General features: G+C 43.3%; 1 protein-coding gene across 2 annotated transcripts in view; it reads right to left on the reverse strand.

Annotated features, from left to right (window-relative positions):
• Window positions 1-4,606, reverse strand: part of BPNT2 (3'(2'), 5'-bisphosphate nucleotidase 2) — a 32,264-nt gene extending 27,658 nt beyond the window's left edge. The window contains exon 1 of one of the 2 annotated variants that reach the window (XM_032609836.1): window positions 3,968-4,584. In XM_032609836.1, coding sequence (XP_032465727.1) covers window positions 3,968-4,354 — 387 coding nt within the window. In that variant the 5' untranslated portion in view covers window positions 4,355-4,584. Of the gene's footprint in view, window positions 1-3,967 lie in introns of both variants that reach the window. The other variant, XM_032609837.1, reaches the window with a different exon arrangement.
• Window positions 4,607-22,083: the final 17,477 nt, after the last annotated feature.

Raw genomic sequence — 22,083 nt, forward strand, 5'->3', positions numbered from 1 at the left:
CAAATTATTTACCCCTCCAAGCCTCAATTTATTTACCTGCAAAATGGAGGTAATAGCACTTAATCTCCTACGTTGTTGTCAAGAGTAAATTAATAATGGTAAGAAAAAGCTTAATTCGGGGCTTGCCACTTACCGAGGACTAAATAAATGTTGGTTGGTAAAACAAGCTGAGTATAGCTTTCCCATTGCCTGAGTTTGGGTCCTCATCTCTCACAAAGTCTAGTTAAACAGTCTCCTAACTGGTCTCACTCACCTCTCAATGCCCAAAGCCCAAACAAAGTATGGCATCATGTAGGCTTCAAGAAAAGTCAGGTAAGTCTGGCCTTCTTTTAGTACTCTAGGATTAAACTAAAGATCAGGTTCAAACTTCTTTGAGATTAGCATAGGATCTAGCCCCTGCCTACCTTCCTAGTTTCTTCCACAGTAAGTCTTCCATGTGCATCTGTTTCAAGTTCATCAGGCTACTTGAATTTACTACACTACCACCTCTATACCGCCTGCTCCTTTGAACTTGGTTTTTCTCTGTCTGTGATGCTTATGTCTGTACTAATTATCAAATTACTAGTTATCTCAATTTTATAGAAGAGGAAACTGTAGCCCAAAGAAAGTTAAATGACTGGCCAGGATCACCTAGCCTGGTGACAGGACAAGACGCTAAGGCGAGTGTTCTTTGCACTATATTAGCGCTTCTCAAACTTTTCCGGTGAGTACTCCTGTTGAGAGAGAAGAGTCTCTCATCCCTGAGGGTCAAGAAAGGCACAGACCCAAGACTCCTACCAGCTTGAAGTATCATGCTTTATCTTCAAATAAATCACTGTCAAAAACTTGTAACAAATTGAGGACGGGAGCCCCTTAAAAAGAGAGTTCCCTGTACATTAAACCACAACTATAAATCTAAATGTGTTCTGTAGTGCAAATCCACTCCAGAAAACTATCCTCAGCCTCCATTTTCATCATTACCCACAAGCACACAATGAGACAGTGGCATACAAATGGCTGCAGTCACTATTATTTTCACACCATGAAATCAAGCATTGCCGATGTGTTTAGGAAGAGGAGAAAGGCTGCCCTGAGACCTCTCCCAAGATCCCAAACGTGAGAAAGACCGAAGGCAAAAGGGAATCCAGAGATCCTAGGCCAAACTTGAGTTTTCTTAGGACAGCATATGCACCTTTTTTTTTTTTTTGGCCATGCCGGGCAGCATGTGGGATATTAGTTCACCACCTGGGGTCAAAGCTGGGTTCCCTGCAGTAGAAGCGCCGGAAGAGGGGAGTCTCAACCACTGGAACACCATTGAAGTCCAACATGCACTGCTTTAGAGCAGGGCTTCTCAACCTCGGCACCAATTGAAAAATTAGGCCAGATAATTCTTCATTAAGGGGGACTGTCCTGTGCATTATGGGATGTTTATCCTCTACCTACTAGATGCCAATAGCATTCTGCCCCCAGTTGTGACAACCAAAAATCTCCAGACATTGCCAACTGTCCCCTGGGGACAAAATTGTCCAGTTGAGAGTGAGGGACACCTGCAATATCCTCTTACTAAGGAGTGAACAATTAAGAGAGGTGCGCTCAAGCCTCTGACTCCAGACAGGGAAGTCATGGGAGAAAGGGACCTCTCTCCATTTGCTTAGGGCACCAGGATAAAAGGAGAGGATCTGTGGTTTCTCAATGCTAGTTTTCCATGGGGACATAAACTGAGTGGGATTCGACTTAAGATCCTCACCAAAACATTTCAGGTGCAGCTTCAAAAACAACTAGACATTTAAGACTGTACTTCTAGGTGTTGGAGGAAGGGAAGGAGACAGGAAAGAATGTAGGGCTGAGTCACTACCTAGCTGGCAGTAACATCTGGCCTCTAGTCTAACAACTTACTGACAAAAGGAGACAGCTCATCATGACACCATCCTACTGTGACATTGTGTAAGTGAACATAACCTCCTCTATTCCACTAATCACCATCCAACAACGAACACAAAAAGACACGCAGAAGACGTACATGCAAACATTCAGTCACAAGAAAACAAAAAGTTATTTTACATAAAAGCAGACTTCAACATCTGTAAAAAGCTTAGTTTTTGTGTTTTAACAAAATGCAGCTCATCACCCTTGGCAGCTATTCCCCCAGCGTTTGTTAAGAAGGGAGAAAACAAATGCAGAATCCTGTGGAAGTTACCCAAGGCAAAAGTTTTGATAGATGTGCAGTGGGGTGCAGTTCACATTTGAACACACATGTACATATGGATATACACATCCAATATTTGAGAATATTTTTGTACTGGCCTTTTTTAAAAAGTCAACTCTCTGCTATGTTTCACTATTATTGCCTTTAAGCTTCTACAATTTTAAATTTTCCCCAGAAAATCATACTACAAGTTTTAAGTAGCCTCCTAAAGGTAGTTCATATAAACTGTGGAGAGGAGTTTCATGAGTCTCAGGTCTCCCACGTGGAAAGTGGGAAAATAAAATTTACTTCTTGAAGTTGCTGTGAGGATCAAGCCAAGTCCTATGTAGCCAGGATCTGGACACCTAAAATACACTCAATAAGTGGTTACTATCACTATTGTTTATAACTAGCATATATCAACTTCTCTGAAATTCCCGTTTTTTTCCACAAACTCTCAGGGAACACCATGTGCTTCGGAGAAGTGAAAAAGAAATTTTACAAGCACATCTTACATCCAGAAGCCAACACAAGATAAGTATTATTTGTGATGATAAAGCGCAGTAGGGCAAAAGAAAAACCTGAAGTGTTCTATGTTTTGTTTGAGAACGATCATGTCAATTACATCAGGTATCCAGCAGCTCGTGATAGGAGAGCCAGAGTTCCTTCCCACCGCAAAAAAATTTTTAAAAAGACAAAAAAAAAAAAAAAAAAAGTAAGAAAAAAAGACCAAAAAAAAAAAGAAAAAGCAGTAATACAACAGACTGGAGAGAGGGTTCAACAAGATATGTAACTCTACAATGACAATACTCCTAAGTCTTACAAGAACAACAGTAAAAGGTCAGATACCTTCCAAAGAAGCTGGGGTTTACGTTTCACTGTTTATCTAATCAATAAAATTCCACTGGAAACAATTTTTCTTCCCCGTCGCCAAAATCTACTGTTAGGTGAGCTAAAACTTAGGAAGTACCGCCACACTATGGGAGCTCTTCCTCTGGATTGTAACACATTTTCAAAAGCTTTATTCATTCAACAGCAGCTGCGCTGAAATGATGAAGTTTAAAGTATTAATAACAAATCCAAAGTGTCTGGATCTCCCTAAGAAAATGTCCATTCCTTCCCCAGAAACGTTCTTCAATCCTTACTCTTTGGAGTAAATAAGGGATAGAAGGCTGAAGTTGCTGGGAAATATACTTCGAAACACTTCCTTGAAGGGCCCCCCAAATATATGCCAGGAAGAGCGTCCTGATGAGACCACAGCTAAAGTAAATCGTGGGCGCACCAGCCACAAATGTCCTGCACACCCAGAGCTCTGCAGCAAGACGTCTGCCGTGGCCTTCAGCTGGTTCCTGGCAGGTCCGCCAGAAAACATGTATTTTATAGTCACGACCCTTCCAGCAATTAGAAGAAAGGAGGCTAGAGGGCCTTGGGGGTGCTAGTCCAACCCTTTCATTCGACAAAAGGGCCTGCGGCAGGGAGCGAAGTTAACTTTCTCTGCCTTTGGAGAGCAGGGCCCACCCAGAAGCCAAAGCTCCAGATCCCAGGTGCCAAGCGGGCGCGCACACCTGGGGAGGGGCCAGAAGGTCACGCGCCCCGAGTCGGACGCCCCGCGACCTCACCCAGCTCTTCCAAGAACTCTCTGTTATGACCTTGAGCACCTAAACCTTGGCGTCTCCGTCTCCGGATCTGCAAAATCGGAGCCAGCGCCGGAACGCCTGGGGCTGCTGCAGGAGTCGACGCGCCGGGACCCGCGCCCAGGCCCCCGCTCCGCCCTCCGCCCCAGCGCCGGCTCGCGACGCCCACCTGCACGTTGGGGAAGGCGGTCTTGAGCAGGTAGAACATCTTGCGGTTGGACAGCACGTCCCCGCTGGTCATCTTGTCGTCGGCCCCCTCGCGCGTCTTCCCCTTGGACTTCTCGTGGAGGACGTTGCTCTCGCGGACGCGCCGCACTTCGTCGCCGCCGCGCACGGCCGCCAGCACCGACACGGCCAGCATCTCGCGCAGATCCACCGTGCCCCCGTCGGCCGAGGCCGCGGGCCCCGCCGCCCCGCCGCTCGGCTCGCCGCCCAGGCCGAAAAGGCTGAAGCGGCCGGCCAGGAAGCCCGAGTAGAGGTGGTAGAGCACGCCGAGCCCCAGCAGGCAGAACACGGCCACCCCCAGCGGGGACAGGCGGATGCCCATGGGGGCCATGGCGGGAGGCCGGGCCCTCGGGGCGGCAGCCCTCACAGGCCTGCCCGCGCTCCCGGGTCGGGCAGCGCGCGGACTACACCGGCGCCCGCTCCCCGGCGCCCGCGCGCCCCATCGCTCGCTCCCGGGAAAGGCCGAGCCGCGCCAAGAATCCCCTCGCCGCCTTTCCGCACGCCCGATTCCCGGGGCGGCGCGCTCCCAGTTACTCAGCCGGCCCGCGCGCCTGGCTTACACGTTAGCCAACTGCCGTGAGGTGAAAGGGGAGCGTGGGTGTGTATCCGGGTTACGCAAGGGGGCGGGGCGCTGGTGAGGGGCGGGGTGAGCCAGCCCCAACCCCCTGGGCGGGGCGACCGGAGGCGGGGCGGCCGGCCGGTACCTCCGGGTCGTGTTGGTCGGCGGCGCCGCAGTTATTCCGGTCGGACGGCTGTGTTTGGTTGGGTTTTCAGGTCACTCCGGGATATGGCGGAGCTACTTCCCGGGCACGGAAGGATGCTGAGTGCCGTGTGGAAATTTAAATTAAATCTCTCTTTGAACGACAGCGTATATCTGAAATGGAGCCATAGGGCCAGTCTAGACGTCCCGTCACTCTGATTATTGAGGAACGGAGGACGTTGCAATCCATTTTAAGAGAAACTTATGCTTTTTTTCCGTCGTCGGCGCTTGTGTAGGCAGAGCCTGCAGCTTTAAATCGCGTCTCGGCGCTCTTCCAGGCGGAGCGGGAGTTGGGCGGGGATGGGAGGAGTTTTACTTGGCTTTGTATTCTTTCGGCACCCCAGTCTAAACGTTTATGCATTTATATCTGTCTGTCTGCATAGATTTTTCCCTTTACCTTCACCCCCCAGAATAAACCATCCTGTAGGCAGGTGAAGAACTTACCTCGATTCTGGGCTCTCACGATGTGAGAAAACACTCCGGGCTTGCCTCACTGCCACATCCACCTTACCCATACAGTACCTTGCAGAGGCTGAGGGGGCAGAGGAATGGCCTGCAATATAAAGGTTGTCTCAGGGTGGCCCGTCAATCTAGAGTATGTAATCTCTGGGTCAATGTAGGCCCTTCAAATGTACTTGCAGAAGCATTTAACAAAAGTAACTGCCTTCTACTATGCCACTGATTTTAGCAATAATATGAGTGCTTACTAAATTTTAAGAAGTATTATAATAAGCGTAAGTTTATCCTCCATCTTGAAAGTGAATATTAAGGTGAGCAGTATCATTTTAAGTGTTAGAATATTTACACAAAATCAACTTAAAATGCAGCCGGTTTTACTGTTCACAGCCAAATGTCATTGGTTTTAAATGAGCTTTAATATTAACGACCTTAAAAACTTTAGGTATACAGAATGGATTATGAACATCCATTGCTGAGCAAGTTGTTAGAGACGGCTGACTCTTACCACTTCCTTTGAGTTCAGAGCACCTGTAGAATTTGCTTGTGGTTATACAGATAAAATAAACAAAGACTACTGATTGCTTGGTTTCCTCGCTTATAATCACAGCACAAAGTCACGTACAAATACAAATCAATGTAGGAACAGTTCCTGGAGTGTGGACGGCACCGAATCGTAAGGAACTGGCACTGTCTTTGTCAGCTTTGGGGAGCAACTTCACAACGAAGCAATGCTGCTTTCCAAAGAAATCTGAAAGTGAAGGTCACACAGGGTAATTATGGTTCCCAAATCTAGGGATAAATATAAAAACCGGGGTTGAAGTGAAGGCTTCATTCAGCTCAACCGAATCACCTCAAACTGCACCATGAGATCAGCAAAAGATGTGAGTTGCATAGTAGTTATGAAAATATTAAAAGCATTATTGGAAAGTCTGGCTGAGGTTTGTGAAAATAATCAATAGTATATTCCAAGGCTAGTGGAAAGGAATACCGGCCTATGCTCACTGCGGCACTATACAAAGCCTTCGTGAGACACAGAGAGAGATGTTAAAAGTTCTGAGGCATTTATACTGCAGGAAAGGGATTAAGACTTGAGAGAGAAGATGACAAGGCACATGCAAAGAGTGAAAGTGAGTTTAAAGATCGTAGTTCCAAGTGCTTTAGTATTCAGGTAACAACTGATAATAGCTAATAGATATTGATAAAAGACAGCATGTAATCCTTAAGAGAAACTTTATGACAAGAAGAACAATTTACATGCGGGACGGCGATATTGTCTTAGAACCTTCATAGGAATTTAAAAAAACATTTTTATTGGAGTATAGTTGATCTACAATGTTGTGTTAGTTTCCGGTGTACAGCAAAGTGAATCAGTTATACACATACATTATATCCACTCTTTTTTAGATTCTTTTCCCATATAGGTCATTACAGAGTATTGAGTAGAGTTCCCTGTGCTATACAGTAGGTCCTTATTATCTATTTTATATATAGTAGTTTGTATCTGCTAATCCCAAACTCCTAATTTATCCCCCCCTCCCTTTTCCCCTTTGGTAACCTTAAGTTTGTTTTCTGTGTCTGTTGAGTCTCTTCTGTTTTGTAAATAACTTCATTTGTATCTTTTTTTTTAGATTCCACAATTAAGCGGTATCATATGGTATTTGTCATTCTCTGTCTGGCTTTCTTCACTTAGTATGGTAATCTCTAGGTCCATCCATGTTGCTGCAAATGGCATTATTTCATTCTTTTTTATGGCTGAGTAATATTCCATTATATATATGTACCACATCTTCTTTTTTTTTTTTTTTTTTTTTTTTTTTTTTTTTTTTTTGCGGTACGCGGGCCTCTTACTGCTGTGGTCTCTCCAGACGCACAGGCTCAGCAGCCATGGCTCACGGGCCCAGCCGCTCCGCGGCACGTGGGATCCTCCCGGACCGGGGCACGAACCCATGTCCCCTGCATTAGCACGCAGACTCTCAACCACTGCGCCACCAGGGAAGCCCTGTACCACATCTTCTTTAGCCATTCCTCTGTTGAAACTTCATAGGAATTTGATTGAAAGAAACTTGTGGTTTCGGTAACAGGTTGCTAGAAGCTTGAAAAACTGCATACATACTAATGAAAATTATATGAAAGTAAATGTAAGATAATAGGTTTGTGAACTGAGGCAAACTGATCTTTCAAAAATAATCTTTTCTCTAGGAGTCGAAAACTATGAGGACTAACTAATATTTCTTCTGTATAAGTGCTGATGGCAACGAGCATTGACTTAGAGCAGAAACTTCTTTAACCACCTTCCACTTAACTGGCTTCACACATACTCCTCTCTATGTGCTCACACCTAGTAAGGGTATGTGCTTTTGGGGCACCTGCCCCCTTTCACTCCCACTAGTAAAACTTTATATATACCGTAAGAGTTAGTTTTGTTTATTTCAACCCCATTTTGCCATTGTGGTTATTATTATAATTACACGTAAATTAAATACAATATAAGAGAATCAAACATGAGTATAAATATAAAGCTGAAAGCGTTAAATATCTTGATTAAGGCGAGTCACCAAAAACAAAAATTTCCATCAAATTAGGTGTTGGAGCAAAAACTGATTGTGAAGAACAAGAATTGTGGAAGTTCAAACTGATGCGGAAATCAGATTGCTGGACTTAAAGAAACCAATCTGGTCATCCTGTGGACGATGCATCACCCATATAGTTGACATTGCAACAAGGGCCAGGAAAGAAAGCCCTGCCTTATACTAAAAGATCAACAAATGATGATATATTTACATCTTCTAAGCGCCTAAGATATCTAATCTGTTCTATAATTCCCCACTTTGAGTTTTCTCAGTTAACCGAGTTGCTACAGTCCTGAGGACGTCAGACAAGGAGCTCTCCTGAACGCCTGGGTGTTGTTACTACCTTCTTCCTACAAGTACCACCTCGCCTTCTGCTCTGCATTGTGTGTGAAATAAGTCAGACCCGTTTATGAAACATTATTAACGTCTTAAATGATGGGCATATTTTGGTTTGTCTGAATGACTCCTGACCCCCACATTTACCTTGGAGAAACTTAGCGTGTTTGTGGTAAGTCTCCGCCAGTTAGTTTCCTTGTATTTTTCTTTTTTTGTATAAAAGTGCATTTTATGGGGACAATTAAATTACTTAAAAGTTCAGGCCAGGTGAACTCTAGGTAACAGTGGTTTTACTACTTTTCTGAGAAAGCAAAACAAAACAACAAACTGATGGCATTTCTTCACGTTTAAGTATTAAACTTCCAAAAAGAGTATTATTTATATATTCTTCCTTTAAATGATTCAATCCTATAAAATCAATAATTCTGTTTTCTAGTAGATCCAGTGATATGGTGTTTGCTTCTGCCACTAAAGTTCTCTCTTTGGTAAATCATACTATTCTTGGGACAGTGTCTTGCATATGTTAAGATTGTGGATGGTCAGTTTCTGAAACATGATTTATGTCCATTCTTAAAACTGATTTCCCCCAAGATTTAGAAATACTCAACTAAATGAGTAAGTTTTTCACTTCGTATAAAGTAATATGTTAGCATTATAACCCTTACTGCAGCCCTGATCTTAGCAATAATAATAGTTAAAACTTATTTAAAATAGCGGCAATGTTGTACGTATGTACAATAGAAAACTGGGTATGATTTCTACCTTTTGAAATTATAGTCCATATGATCAACCTGAAGCCAGGTAGGTATCTTACATATCTTTATATCTGTTGACCTAACTCAGATCTTTTGCATGCATGAACTCAGTAAATATTTATGAAACTGGATTTTTAACAAAATTTCGTCTATCGTGTAAAGTGTTTTTTTTCGAATATTGAATTTAGCAGATACATTAAAGACCCAACATTCATTTTGTCTTTTCAAAACATCCGTTTCACAAGGATACAAGTAAGCTGAAATAAATATTAGCTTTGGAGCTGTTGAGAAGTCAGATATTTGTTAATTTTTGTGTGTGTTCTTTATTAAATCCAGTGCTGGCAAAGCATCGGTTCAGTTCATAACGTAAAATGTCCAACGTTATATTTTCTTCTGTAGGTAGTCTGAGCTCATACTACACATTTTGCCCATTATCAACCCAAAACCGAAATAAGGTAAAGTTATCTTCTTAAAACTCCATTTAGTTGGGACTCCCCTGGCGGTCCAGTGCTTAAGACTTCACCTTCCAATGCAGGGGGTGTGGGTTCGATCCCTAGTCGGGAAGCTAAGATCCCACCTGCCTCGTGGCCAAAAACGCAAAACATAAAAGGAAGCAATATTGTAAGAAATTCAATAAAGACTTTAAAAATGGTCCACATCAAAAAACTCTAAAACAAAAAACCAACCCATCTAGTTAAAAAAATATTTAGTATCTGGAAGGTTCTGATTTGCAAAAGATAGTATTTGAATGTGTTTATCAAATATGATTAGAATATATAGTCTATGGAACTGTGTTCAAAATTTATATTACAGAAGAACTCCAATGTAACACACATTGCTGTTGCACAGATTTAGTATAATTCAAGCCAAGTCATGTCACCCAGAATGTAAGAACTCTATAATTTAATGTCTTAGCCTATGTGTCTCAAACTTTTTGCCAATGAAAAAAAAGTTAAAAAAATTTTTTTTCACTTTATAGCTATAACAAAAGAGAGCTTCACTAAACAGTGCTTACCCTATGACCTGAAGTGTCCTTCTGTGATTTTAAACCCTCTGAATCAATTTCATGATTCTATTCATGGGTCACTGTTGGGAAACCGTTCTCTGTGAGTCTCTGTGTTTTCTGTTTGTCTTTCCAGCAGAGGCACTGACTCCCTTTTCAAGGATTTATCTCTGCAAGGATGATTGTACAGCAAAGAGCTTGGAAAGACAGAGATGGAATCTCCCTCCAGGGAGAAGGACACATTTGTTTCCTGTACATTATTATTTGTTTCCTCTACAAAAATAATGGCAGGCACGCTTACTACCAATTATAAAAGATTCAGGGTCCCTAAGTTCAAACTTCCTCTCCTGTTAGGCAAGCCACTATGCATGCGTGCAGGAGTCTTGACCCTCTAAGTGTCACCCCGTGGGAATTGGGGCTTGAGAAACAAGTGGGAATGCTGACACTCTGAACGCCGCAATTGTTTTGTCTCTGAGCCAGGAGTCTCGTGTTCTCCGCCAGCTTCCATGAAACTGGCAGGCTAACTTACTAACTGCCAGTAGGGTGAAATCTCAGACCCTTCCCCTCTTTTGACAGTCGATATCCCCACATCGTCAATTAAGTCATAAAGCCAATTTTCACAACTTGATTTCTTCATCTAAATCCCAAAGCAAATAGAAAAGGCATTTTTCTGCAGCGCGAACTTACTAATGATACTATATTCTGCTACAAAGTGTCTTCCAGAATCACCTATCGTATTAGCAGAACTAAGTCTCTCGCTCATCTGTCTTTACCCTAGAGCCCCATTCACCCTGCCTGTCCTCAAGGCTTTTGTAGTTAGAAAAGGTGAGACACACCCAGGTTGCTCTCGGTGATAAGGGTTTATGTAAGAATATCTGCAGTCATGAGGAACCCCAGGACCCTTGCAGCAACTTAGAGTCATTCTGTGTCTCAGTACTTCTGAAACTGGCATATTCAGCGGATCACAGAGTACTTCAAGGATGACTCACAGTCCTGTAGAATACAAAGGCAGCTCCAGTGATCCACTTTTTCTTGCCTGCCTCACGTTCACACCAGCCTGAAGGAGTCACTCATACTAGCAGTGTTTCATGCCAAGTTATTTCTCATGGTGTAGTTCTGTAATGCCTCTACGTGGGTGTACTTGGCGCTAGTTGAGTCATTTTAGCCAAGGTAGCAAGATTATTTTCATTTGACATCCCCACACTTGATAAAAGCCATAGTTACTTGAAGAACAATGGCCCGATGCCTCCCTTTGCAGAGGGCCATGGACAGCTATAGCCATCATGACCCATCTACTACAGTCCCTCAAGTAACATTTTAACATCCTCATACGTCAGTACAAAGTTACAAGTTCTTCCCTCCTTGGGAAGGCAGCAAAACCATCGGCCCCTCAAATGCAGAGCCTGGCTTCTCAGCCCCTACCGCAGTGCCTGCTCCATTACAGGGCACGATCTCCTTCTGCCCCACCCGCCATGTCTTTTAGAATTTAAATTAAATCACTTTAGATTTGCATATAATCTGATTCAGATCGTACTTAAAATTTTTTCTCACTTCTTGAGCGGTTCTGAATGATACAACTTAATTTTAAATATTTTCCAATTTCTACACTATGAGTCGCTTACTACCATGAACAGCCCTGAAAAACAAATTCTTGGGTTTTATCCTCTGCATGTTCTTCAAGCCTGGTCTTAGCTAACACGGTGCCCAGGAGGCGTCCCTGGACTTCATGCTCTGTGCACTTGCTCCTATAGCAAACGGGGTGCCTCTGTCATTTCGTGCATTTCGTCGTATCATCACTGCCTGGTGACCTGGCTGCCTCCCTTCCCGGACTGTAAGCTCCTTGTGGGCAAGACCCACAGCCTATTCTGGGTTGGTGTCCCAGAACCCAGCACTGCGCTTAACGCATACTCAACAAAGAATTTATTACGTGTTTTGTTCACCTCCCCATGCCAACATTTACACGGCCGTTGCCTGTCCCCCGATTCTTCCCTGGGCCTTGTTCTCAACTCTTATCTGTTCCTCTTCCCGTAGGTTAGTAGAATAGGGGTAACCATCTCTCAGATATAAAACCTTATCCAAATCAGGTCAAAGGGTAATAGCAAGCAAGGGAGGAGGTAGAGTCTACTTGATTTAATTTCAGATGTGCAACTCTTTCTCTTTAAGCTCAGACTGCTCTCTTTCAGCCTCTGAAGTGATGTCAGTTAGAGCGACATACCTTTGGAAACATGGAGCAAACTTATCTCTGATACACATGGGGCTAGTCAATGAAAGTGGTGGGTTCAGCGGGTGCCTCTGAAGAAGTGGGCGAAAGGTAGACAGATTTTCAGGATTCCTGATTCTCCGGGATACCAATTAGGAAATGACCGGCAAAATGCGATTACTGTAGATAAAGAATAGGAAGCCCCTAGGGGACCTTATGGCGCCATGCTCTTTTTATACTGCCCACATCCAGGGGGCGGGTTAGCAGGAGGAAGTTGACTGCAAGAGACCCCTAGGTGACAGAAGTGTTCTCTAATTGTGGGAGTGGTTACCTGATTCTATACATTTGTTAAAATTCAGCAAATCAAACTCTTAAAATTAATGAATTTTATGGTATATAAATTATACATTATAAAACTGATTTTTTGCGAGAAAGGAAGGAGGGAGGGAGGGGAGAAGGAAGGAAGGACCAACAGGCCAAGTCAAGAAACAGATGGTGCGTATCATGCCAATGTAATCCTTTCGAGACAAAGTAGGGCGGGGGTAGAGCTGACATCGGCATTTCTGCTATGGTCATGGGCATGCCATACTGCATGTCCCAACAAGACTGCTCTGGTGGAATGTTTTAAGAGGGCAAGAAATGTCTTCAATTCCTGTCTTGCACAATCTGCTAGCTCATTCTCCCCACTGACTTATGAAGGTCGAAATAAACGCAGAAGAATCGAGAGAGAAAAGACAGCCCTTCCTTTAGCCAACTTAGAACGCAGATGACTGGGGAATGGGTCACCCCGTATTCCTTTCGAAGGAGGACATGGCAAATGAGTATCAATCATGCGGGTGATAATGTCCCCCCATCTGGTGGATTTGTGACTTGGCGTCCTACAAAGATGAACCTGGATAAGAAAAACTAGGGCATCATTTAAAAGTGAAGCCAACTGTCTACATTAATCACAGCAAGGCTATGGCCACATAGAAGGAGGGGACAAATGCTCACTCCAGAATTGGGAAAGGGGCTCCTCTGGCATCCTCACTGAGTGCTTAAGGTGACTTCAGCCAGAGCTGCGATGTCCGGGAAAGAGCTCCTGGGCTGAGACTAGAGGAAACAAAGATGCAAAAGAAAAGCAGTGTTTTGTTTCTGTGGAATAAGAGGATGAGATTGTTACAGGGGGTGTTTCTTTCAGTTGCTGAAGCTACTTTCCCTTCCGCTGTGCCCCAAGTCCCAGCAGCCCCCCCGGCCCCATACAGGTGACCCTCATCCCCCTCCAGCCTCCTCCGTCAGCCCATTCTCTATGGTGTGCCTCCCCTTTACCGCTCACTTTAGAACTGCGTTGTCTTCCTAATTATGCGTAATATTCATAACTCTCCACCAACATGATCCAGTCTCACGCAATCAAAGAAACACACTCTGGCCACCAAGGATTCTCATTCGTTACCTGCATTTCTCAACACTGTGAAGAGCACGTTTGACTCTTCTTCCTTCCACTTGCTACAGGCGCTTGGCCGACATCGACTTCCTGGGCTGTTTCTGGCTAACGAAGTCCCTTCTCTGTGGACTGGGAATCCTGGGTGGGGCAGCTGGGCCCCCCCTGGCTCCTGAACTGGCTGACACAGGAAGGCCCCTGTGTTTGCACTCTCCAGGCTCCCCTGTGGGACAGGGTCAGCTGCCCATGCCCTCTCCCTTTCCAAGACTCTGGCCTTAGGCCACTGTCCTGTGGCTGCTGAGGAAGACTCAGGAGGGGTTGACATCAGCTCCCACCAAATCCCCTCCAGGGGCTCTGGCCTCAAAGGCAGCTCCTCAGCCCTGCTTTCCTGTGTCTGGTCTGACAGCCTAATCGGGCTGTACCAGCTGGCATAGGGCTGCTGTTGACTAAATGTGTTTTAACTTAATAGCCATTTGTTTTATTTTGGGGGATGATTATGTGAATGAAAAATGTTGCCTGCCATATCCGGAAACAAAGGATGTTGCAGCCATCAAGCCGTCACATTACAGCCACCCCAAAGGTGAGTCCTGAGGGAACGCAGGAAGGAAAGAATACCTGCCATCTAGCAGCCATCAGACTGCAGCCACTCCCTAGGTGAGTCCTGCGGAAACTCAGGTTGAGAAAGCACAGGACACTGGCCCCAGAGAGCTGAGGTGCACGTCAAAGGAACAATTTCCGTGAGCCCAGACTTTGCATCCTCTCATACACAGAAAAGCGCTAAGTTCCTTAACTTGAGATATCTGGTTTTCCTTAATTAACAGTAATCTTTAGATGTTCCAACTACCTGGTCTTTGTTGCAAAAACTCCTATATCTCTTGGCTTCACCGTCCCCCCACCACCTTGCCTCTTCTGAGGAGTCTTTCAGAGTTATCTGAGATGCTGTGTCAGGGACTTGAAGTCCTCAGAATGTCCTGTGAGTAAAACGTAGCTCTCAACTTTTAGGTTGTGCATTGTTTTTTTTTTTTTTTCAGCTGACAGTTAGTTCTCAAAGGCTTGTAACCTCATCTTCCTTTGTAACATCCTCAAGACCTGGCCCAGACCTGGCCAGATCAACAGTGATTGTCAGTTGATGACATGATGCCTGGTGCCTGGAAAAAAAGAGGGGGCATTGACCACATGCAACAGGAGGTGAGACATAAGTTTTCTCACTGTCTTGGAGGGTTTTTTTTTGCGGTACGCGGGCCTCTCACTGCCGTGGCCTCTCCCGCTGCGGAGCACAGGCTCCGGACGTGCAGGCTCAGCGGCCATGGCTCACGGGCCCAGCCGCTCCGCGGCATGTGGGATCCTCCCGGACCGGGGCACGAACCCGTGTCCCCTGCATCGGCAGGTGGACTCTAAACCACTGTGCCACCAGGGAAGCCCCATTTTATTTTTAAAAAATTTTTATTGGAGTATAGTTGATTTACAATGTTGTGTTAGTTTCTGCTGTACAGCAAAGTGAATCAGCTATACATATACACATATTCCCTCTTTTTTAGATTCTTTTCCCATATAGGTCATTACAGAGTATTGAGTACAGTGTACTTTTACTATGAATAAGAAACCATTTATATGTATAGGTTTGTAAGGCCTGAGAAAACTCAGGTCATGGCTAAATTACTACAGGTAGAAAATAATGTGTGAGAGAGTAGCTTTATTATATTTTGTAATGATCAAACTACACCTGGAGTTCTGTACTAAAATCTGGGCATCATATTAGAAGAGTGTGTTAACAAGTTGCAGAGTACATTTTAAGTAAATCTTTTCCCCCAACTCCATTAATTACGGGGATTCACTCAGCAGTCATTCCTGGACAGAAGAAAGGGCATTTCTCCTCAGGGATAAATCTTGGAGGGAGGGAACCACACGGGGGAAAAAACCCTCCTCACCTCTCAGGCAACCCTGAGTCCTCTCTCCACCCCAACCGGTGTGTATACCCATCACCAGCTGCGGGTCACTAACGCAGAGGAGAGTCTGTTTAGGAGGGAGTGGCCAGACCATCTCATGTTCATGTTTGCGGCATTTAGTTATATTCGGGTTTCAGACTAGATGAAGATTAAAGGCAGACATCATAGCTGTCAGGGGGAGAGATATTATATTACTATAGAATATTATATATGTAATATAATATTACTAGTATATTATAGTACAATTAAGATCAGTTGGGAAGAAGTTATATAAAGATAAGTTTTTGTTCAAAAGAAGGTGAGCTTCTGTCCAACAATTATCTCTAACAGTGTGTAGCTTAGAGGCATCATGGACCCCTGTTGGTTAAAGGCGGTCCAGCAGAAGCCAGGTCACTACCTGGTGGCAACATAGAAGGAATGACACAGTGAGTAGAAGGGTCAACTACATGACCTTGAAAGACCCTGCGACTTACAACTGGGTTAAATATATTAAGTCTATTGCTTTTCTTACAGATACCAAAATGTGACTTTCCAGTTCGAGGGGCATTATATACACATGCATATAATATATATAAACAATAATGGAGTACTTCACAACTGTTCCCAGATAGGTTGTTAGACATGCTCTTATTCATGAAGAGTTGAAATCTTCTGTTTAAATTTGAGCAAACTAAAAGCTCTTCAAGTACACTTGAGAAAAGTTTCTCAGAGAAAAGAAGGCAAGTAATAGTTAATTGCATCATTTACTTGACATAATATTAATTTATTATCATGCCAGTTGGGTGTTGTTTAAGGGTCATTGCCTTATACTCACAATTTGTCTTGAAAGTAGCCCAAATAATTTTCACTGAAAGTTCATCACCCACTTTAAGAACCACATGCACACTTCTAAAATTATAGCGATACGATTCAATGTGAATTGATGAATGAGCTCCGTGAATCTTCTCCCTGACTTCTTAAGTACTGCTCATAAAAAGCACAGTGTTATGACAGGAGCATAAGGCTCTCTGGAGAGTTGATTCTTGCATTTCTCATGGAGCGTAGGGCGTTTGATGTATTATATTAGTCAGGCTATGGTTGTGGTTCAAATGGGTTTTTAATTAAAACTAACAGCGAAAACAAGAATGTTGGATGGAAGAAACAATCACTTAATAATGAGATTTGTGGTAGAAATATCATAAACCCCACTTCATGCTTGAATTGGATTGAAAACATTAACAAGTACATTTATAATCAGCCTTAATGACTGTTAAAGCTCTCTACATAAAATAAAGGAGATTAGGAAAACCAATAAAATTTGTCATTTACAATAAGAGATATAAATGGATGTAACTGAGCTTAGAGAGCAGCTATCAAAAGGTCATAATTCTAGGTCACAGCTCTATCTTCTTTTCTTCTGTATCCCGGATTAATGTTGCACAGAATATGGGTGTTAGGTAACCAAGTCTAACATTACCAAATTTGACTTTCTTATGGCAGAGTATCTCTTCTCGCTCCTCCTAACCTATAAAAATGTTACAGCAGAGATATTTAATGCTTATTACACACTCAGGACCGGCCTCCGTTTCCTAGTCTCCTTTGCAGTTGGGATGGTACCACGAGCTGATACTGGTAAGCGGGAAATGGGAGGAAGTGAACTATGTCATCCTGGCCATTAAATGTCAGAGAGCCCTGTGCCTCCTCTATCTCCCACTTTCCCTTCCATGTTGATTGGCTTGGCAACAGTTGAGAAGCTACAGCCTCAGGTAAACTCAGCCTGGATCCCTGTGTCACTGCTTAAAAAGCAGCTTCCCTAAAGAGTTAATGGGCTCCCAGTGAACTGCAAATGATCAAACTTTGCGTGTTAAACCCAACATAGAAGGAATGACACAGATTCCTTCTATGTTATAATCTAAACCCATTGGATTTCTGTAGGTTTGTTATCCTAAACCCTTGGAGAAGTATCCTCGGGTTGATAATGTGAACACGATTCCCCAGAGCCCCTAATTATTTTATTAGTCAGTTTAGAAAATTCTTTCAGCAACTGAGGGTCCTGCATTCATCACCTCCTATTTTCTAATATGGGGTCTCCATCAACTGCACTGATCTAAGTACTTCATCATTAAAACGAACTATCTTCAGTTCCTCCAGGTACTGGGTAGAATACACTCAGAGGAGTGCAGTTCTCTATGTGTTGTCACACTCTACTCATACTTGTTTTCCCGCAGAAGGTCCTTGGGTTACACTGCATAACGTAAGGCTTCAGGTCTAAGTGGTTAGACTGTTCTAGCCACTCCAAAGTTTGCCTGGGAATGATATGGAAATTCTTTTTTCTCTTCCTTTTTATCCTTAGGGCTCAGAAGGATTTACCAACTCTGAGAGTCAAGGGTTAGAATTGCAGGGGACTTTGTATCCCTTACCAGGGTTTCCACAGTCTATGGACTTCAGGCCACGTACATCTCATAGTGGGGATGTCTCCCACCTCCTCCACCTTGGGAGGGTCCACAACCAAGACAAGCTGTGTTTGCCTCACGCTGGGCACCAGGTAGGGAGTGTTAGTAGAAGAAGTCAGCACAGTCTCTGTTACAAGGGAGCTCTTTAGGGGAAGTTTACAAGCATATGCTCAGCCCCACGAACATTCATCAAGCTGTGGAGGGGATGCAGGGACCCAGGCAGATTAAACAAAATAAGATATGAATTTTCTCTCTCCATCGGAAAATACTTTTTAGACGATACCAAATGCTAGAGAAGGTGTGATGAAACATGGATTCCTAGCCTCCCATTTACCAGTGGGAGAAAAATATTAAAAAACAATGTAGCATATGTAGGAAGAGACTTTGTAGACAGTACTTTGATTAAATGGATTGGAAAAAGGCTTCTGCACACAAAGATACATCCAGGTGATATTTAAAATAGTGAAAACTTGGAAGCAATCTAAGTCTTCAGCAGTGAGTGTCTATAAGATATCTTCACAGTGAAACAGTATGTGTTCTTAGAAAACGTGTTTGTGAAGACTTTTTAAAAACGTGGGCAAACGCTATGCCCATATAATTGACCAAAGCATGCGAAAGTTAGAGAAATAGATAAAATGCAAGAATATCTTAAGAGATTATGCATGGAAAATAGTCCAGAAGGATTGATATAAAAAGTAATGTTAATAGTGCTTGTCTTGGGGTGGTGGGAATATGGATGAAGTTTCTTTTCTCTCTTTGGTAGTTTTGTAGTCAGAAAAAGCTGATTTTTGAAAATATGCATTTAAAGGCAATGATAGCCTCTTCCTTAATCCTTCTTTGCTCTTCTACCTGAATAACTCCAGTTCTTTTATCTCTTCTCTTATGGCTTTGTTCTGTGATCCACCTTATCCTTTTGCAAGTGTGATACAAACAACTGAATGAAATATTTTATGTTTGAGATAATCGGTGAAGAACAAGTGTCACATCTCTCTCATTCTGGATGTCATGTTGATATCAATGATTTTTTTTTTTGCTTGTTTGCGGTCATATCCACTATTGATTTGTACTGAATAAAGCTCTCTGAGTTAATGGACCTGAACAATTTCTTCTCTGCAACAGTTTTCTCTGCATCTGAGTAATGCAGCCTCCTGCACGTTAATGGCAGTGACTCACTCAAAGTGAAAGATTGGGGCTTCCTTGGTGGCGCAGTGGTTGAGGGTCCGCCTGCCGATGCAGGGGACGCGGGTTCGTGCCCCGGTCCGGGAGGATCCCACATGCCGCGGAGCGGCTGGGCCCGTGAGCCGTGGCCGCTGAGCCTGCGCGTCCGGAGCCTGTGCTCTGCGGTGGGAGGGCCGCAGCGGTGAGGGGCCCGCGTGCCGCAAAAAAAAAAATAAATAAAGTGAAAGATTGGAGCCGGAAAAGCAGTGGGTCCTCAGAAGATGAGGATGGGAAGGAGTGCTGGGCAAGTGTGCACACCTATGAGATGCTGCGGTGGGAAAGGCTGACTACTTGACAAGTTCCACGTTTCTTTCTTCCTAACACATAGTCAGACTAGAGTTCCCAGCCTCCCTTAAAGTTGGATGGCGAGGTAACCGAGTACAAGCTGTTGTCTGAGCTATTTCAAAGCTACATGAGTATCTCCTACACAAGATCCTTCACGCTCCTTCCCCCTCTAGCCCAGTGAAATAGACAAGGGATGTAGGACTGAATTGGATGTTAGGGGCAAGGGATAACGGTGCCACATGCTGGGGATGACAGAGTTCCGTCAGCCTGGATTCCCTACGGATTGTGTGGAAGAGGGCCACTCTGTCAGTCTGCTCACCTTCCCAGCCTTGCCCAGTTAGCCAGCTTTCACTGATATAATATCCAATGGTGTCCTCAAGGTGACCTTGGCATGTCCTTGTGTTTTTCCCTTATCTCCTCTGCACTGAGGGGAAAAATTGGCCTAAATGTTTATCCTCAAATGCTTCAGTCAAGACACAAGAAGACATGTTATATCTGTGCTGTAAATATAGCCAAAGATATAGGACATCATATTTTACATTAATAAATTTCAACTTGTTGGATGTATCTTATCATGTTGGCCTTTCAAAAATGTATCTCATCTGAATTCCCAATTTTCTACCCTCTTCACATTTAACATGCATATATATTCTATAGTCTCAGGGAAGTTTATTACTAAAATTTATGAACGAGTTACATTAGTGAGAAGTTAAGCGGTTTATGAAGAATATAATTTAGCATATGGAAGTATATTTACTTTCAAGCATTTTGCTTGAAGAAAATGCTACTGCTTTTATCAATTAGCTTTTGCTGGATAACAAACCACACCTAAACTGCAGTTCTGCATTTCAGTTCTGCAGTTCTGTAGTAGCCAGGTTAATACTGTGTTAGTTACGGTTACTCACATTTCATAGCAGTGAAATAACTCGTTTCTCTGTAGAGGCAACAAGTGAATCTGTGCAGTTACTCTTTTTCTAGGATGAAGACCGAAACACTCACATTTCTGTTCTGTTGTAGTCTTTGCGGTAGCTCTCTTCCTGGCTCTGGTCAAGTTACAAGAGTTAGAGCAAAACTGGGTTACCCAAACAAAGAGAAGGACAGGGAAAAAAATTCTGAAGTGTTCCTGGTATAAGGTAGCAGAGTAGCTGCTGAGCCAACATTGTCTGAGATGGGCTCCTGTCCTTTTTGCCGTCAGTCAGCATCTGCTAAGCTTGGGTAATTACACGTCCTCTTGGCGGTTCGTAGAACAGTGAGTAGAGTTGTGACAGAAGAGGACATTTGAGGTGTTCTTTTCTCATTGCCAAGTGCAGGAAGATGGTGTGAGAGACTTACGTGCTCAGTAAAGCCCACAAGAATGCTTGACCACCACCAGACACGGCCCACGCTCAGACCTTCACAGAAAGAGCTGTGATGACAGCTAAGGTGGTCTTGGTCATAAAGAGATCCTCTCACAATCATAGCCTTCTGGAATGTGCTCTCAGACCTTGTAAGGAATTGTATCTTGCAAGGAGTTAACATTTCCTTAAAGATAACCAACGATCTCCTACTACTACCAAAATGTTTTGGTACTTCAGTTTTGGGTAGGAGTTGAGACTTGGCCCTGAGTTGAGACCGACCCTTTCCTTATCTTCAGAGAGTTTACAACAAATAGGAGTGCAGGATTTTAGCTGCCCTGTTCACCCATTCATTCCTTGTACATAACTATGATACTGTCTTATCATCATTGCTGTTTATTGAAATATGTTCACCCTGGGTGAGTAGCTAATATTACTGCTATTAGTACGTGTCCAGGAACTAACTTCTAAATATAAAGCACGACCTATGACAACTGTCTTAATAGTCGATACTGTTATTTTTACTTTACTGCAGATCATTTGCCCACTATAGAGCAAATCATTCTTATTCCTGGTTTAGGCCAAGTGGTAAGCAATCTCTCTGTCTGTGGAGACTAGAAGGGTCCCAGGAGAGCTTCCTATATTTAGAAGTGCAACCACTAATCAGACACTACCCCCAAGTTGTGTATACACACACATGCAAACACACGTACACACACGCACACCCACCTACGAGCACACACATGCGCACGCACCAGATACACCTTTTAATGAGTATCTTTTAAAACTCAAATGATCTACCAGTAGTTGGTAAAATAAATACTGTCTCTCTCCTTTGGTCATTTTAAGTGGCTCATTCAGTAAAACTAGTAGATTTAATCAAGAATAAACACCAGAAAAATGACCACCCTGCCCTTATCATTTGTTTCTTTAACAGTATATTCTTTAACGAAGTGATGGCTTTAATTGGTCAGGGCAAAATGCCAAGTGAGTAACTGACAATGAAATTTTGTCATAAACTATGACGAAACTAACACCAAGCAGTATACGTTTTCTCTTGTGATTACATATAATATCCAATTTATAATTTTAAGTAGTCAAATTAGGAGAGAGATCTATTTGTTGTTTTATTAAAAATGCATCATTATTCCTCATTTTTGTATTTTGTACGCTCTCCTTCAGGAAAAATATGAGGACAGGAATTCTAAGAATTGAGCAGTCATTACTGTACTTCATTGTAAGGAAGCATAATCTACTGTTGATTTACAATGTCGTGTTAATTACTGCTGTACAGGAAAGTGGTTCAATTATACAGGTATACACATTCTTTAAGCATAATCTC

This window comes from Phocoena sinus, chromosome 17, assembly GCF_008692025.1.
Source record: "Phocoena sinus isolate mPhoSin1 chromosome 17, mPhoSin1.pri, whole genome shotgun sequence".
NCBI lineage: Eukaryota > Metazoa > Chordata > Mammalia > Artiodactyla > Phocoenidae > Phocoena > Phocoena sinus.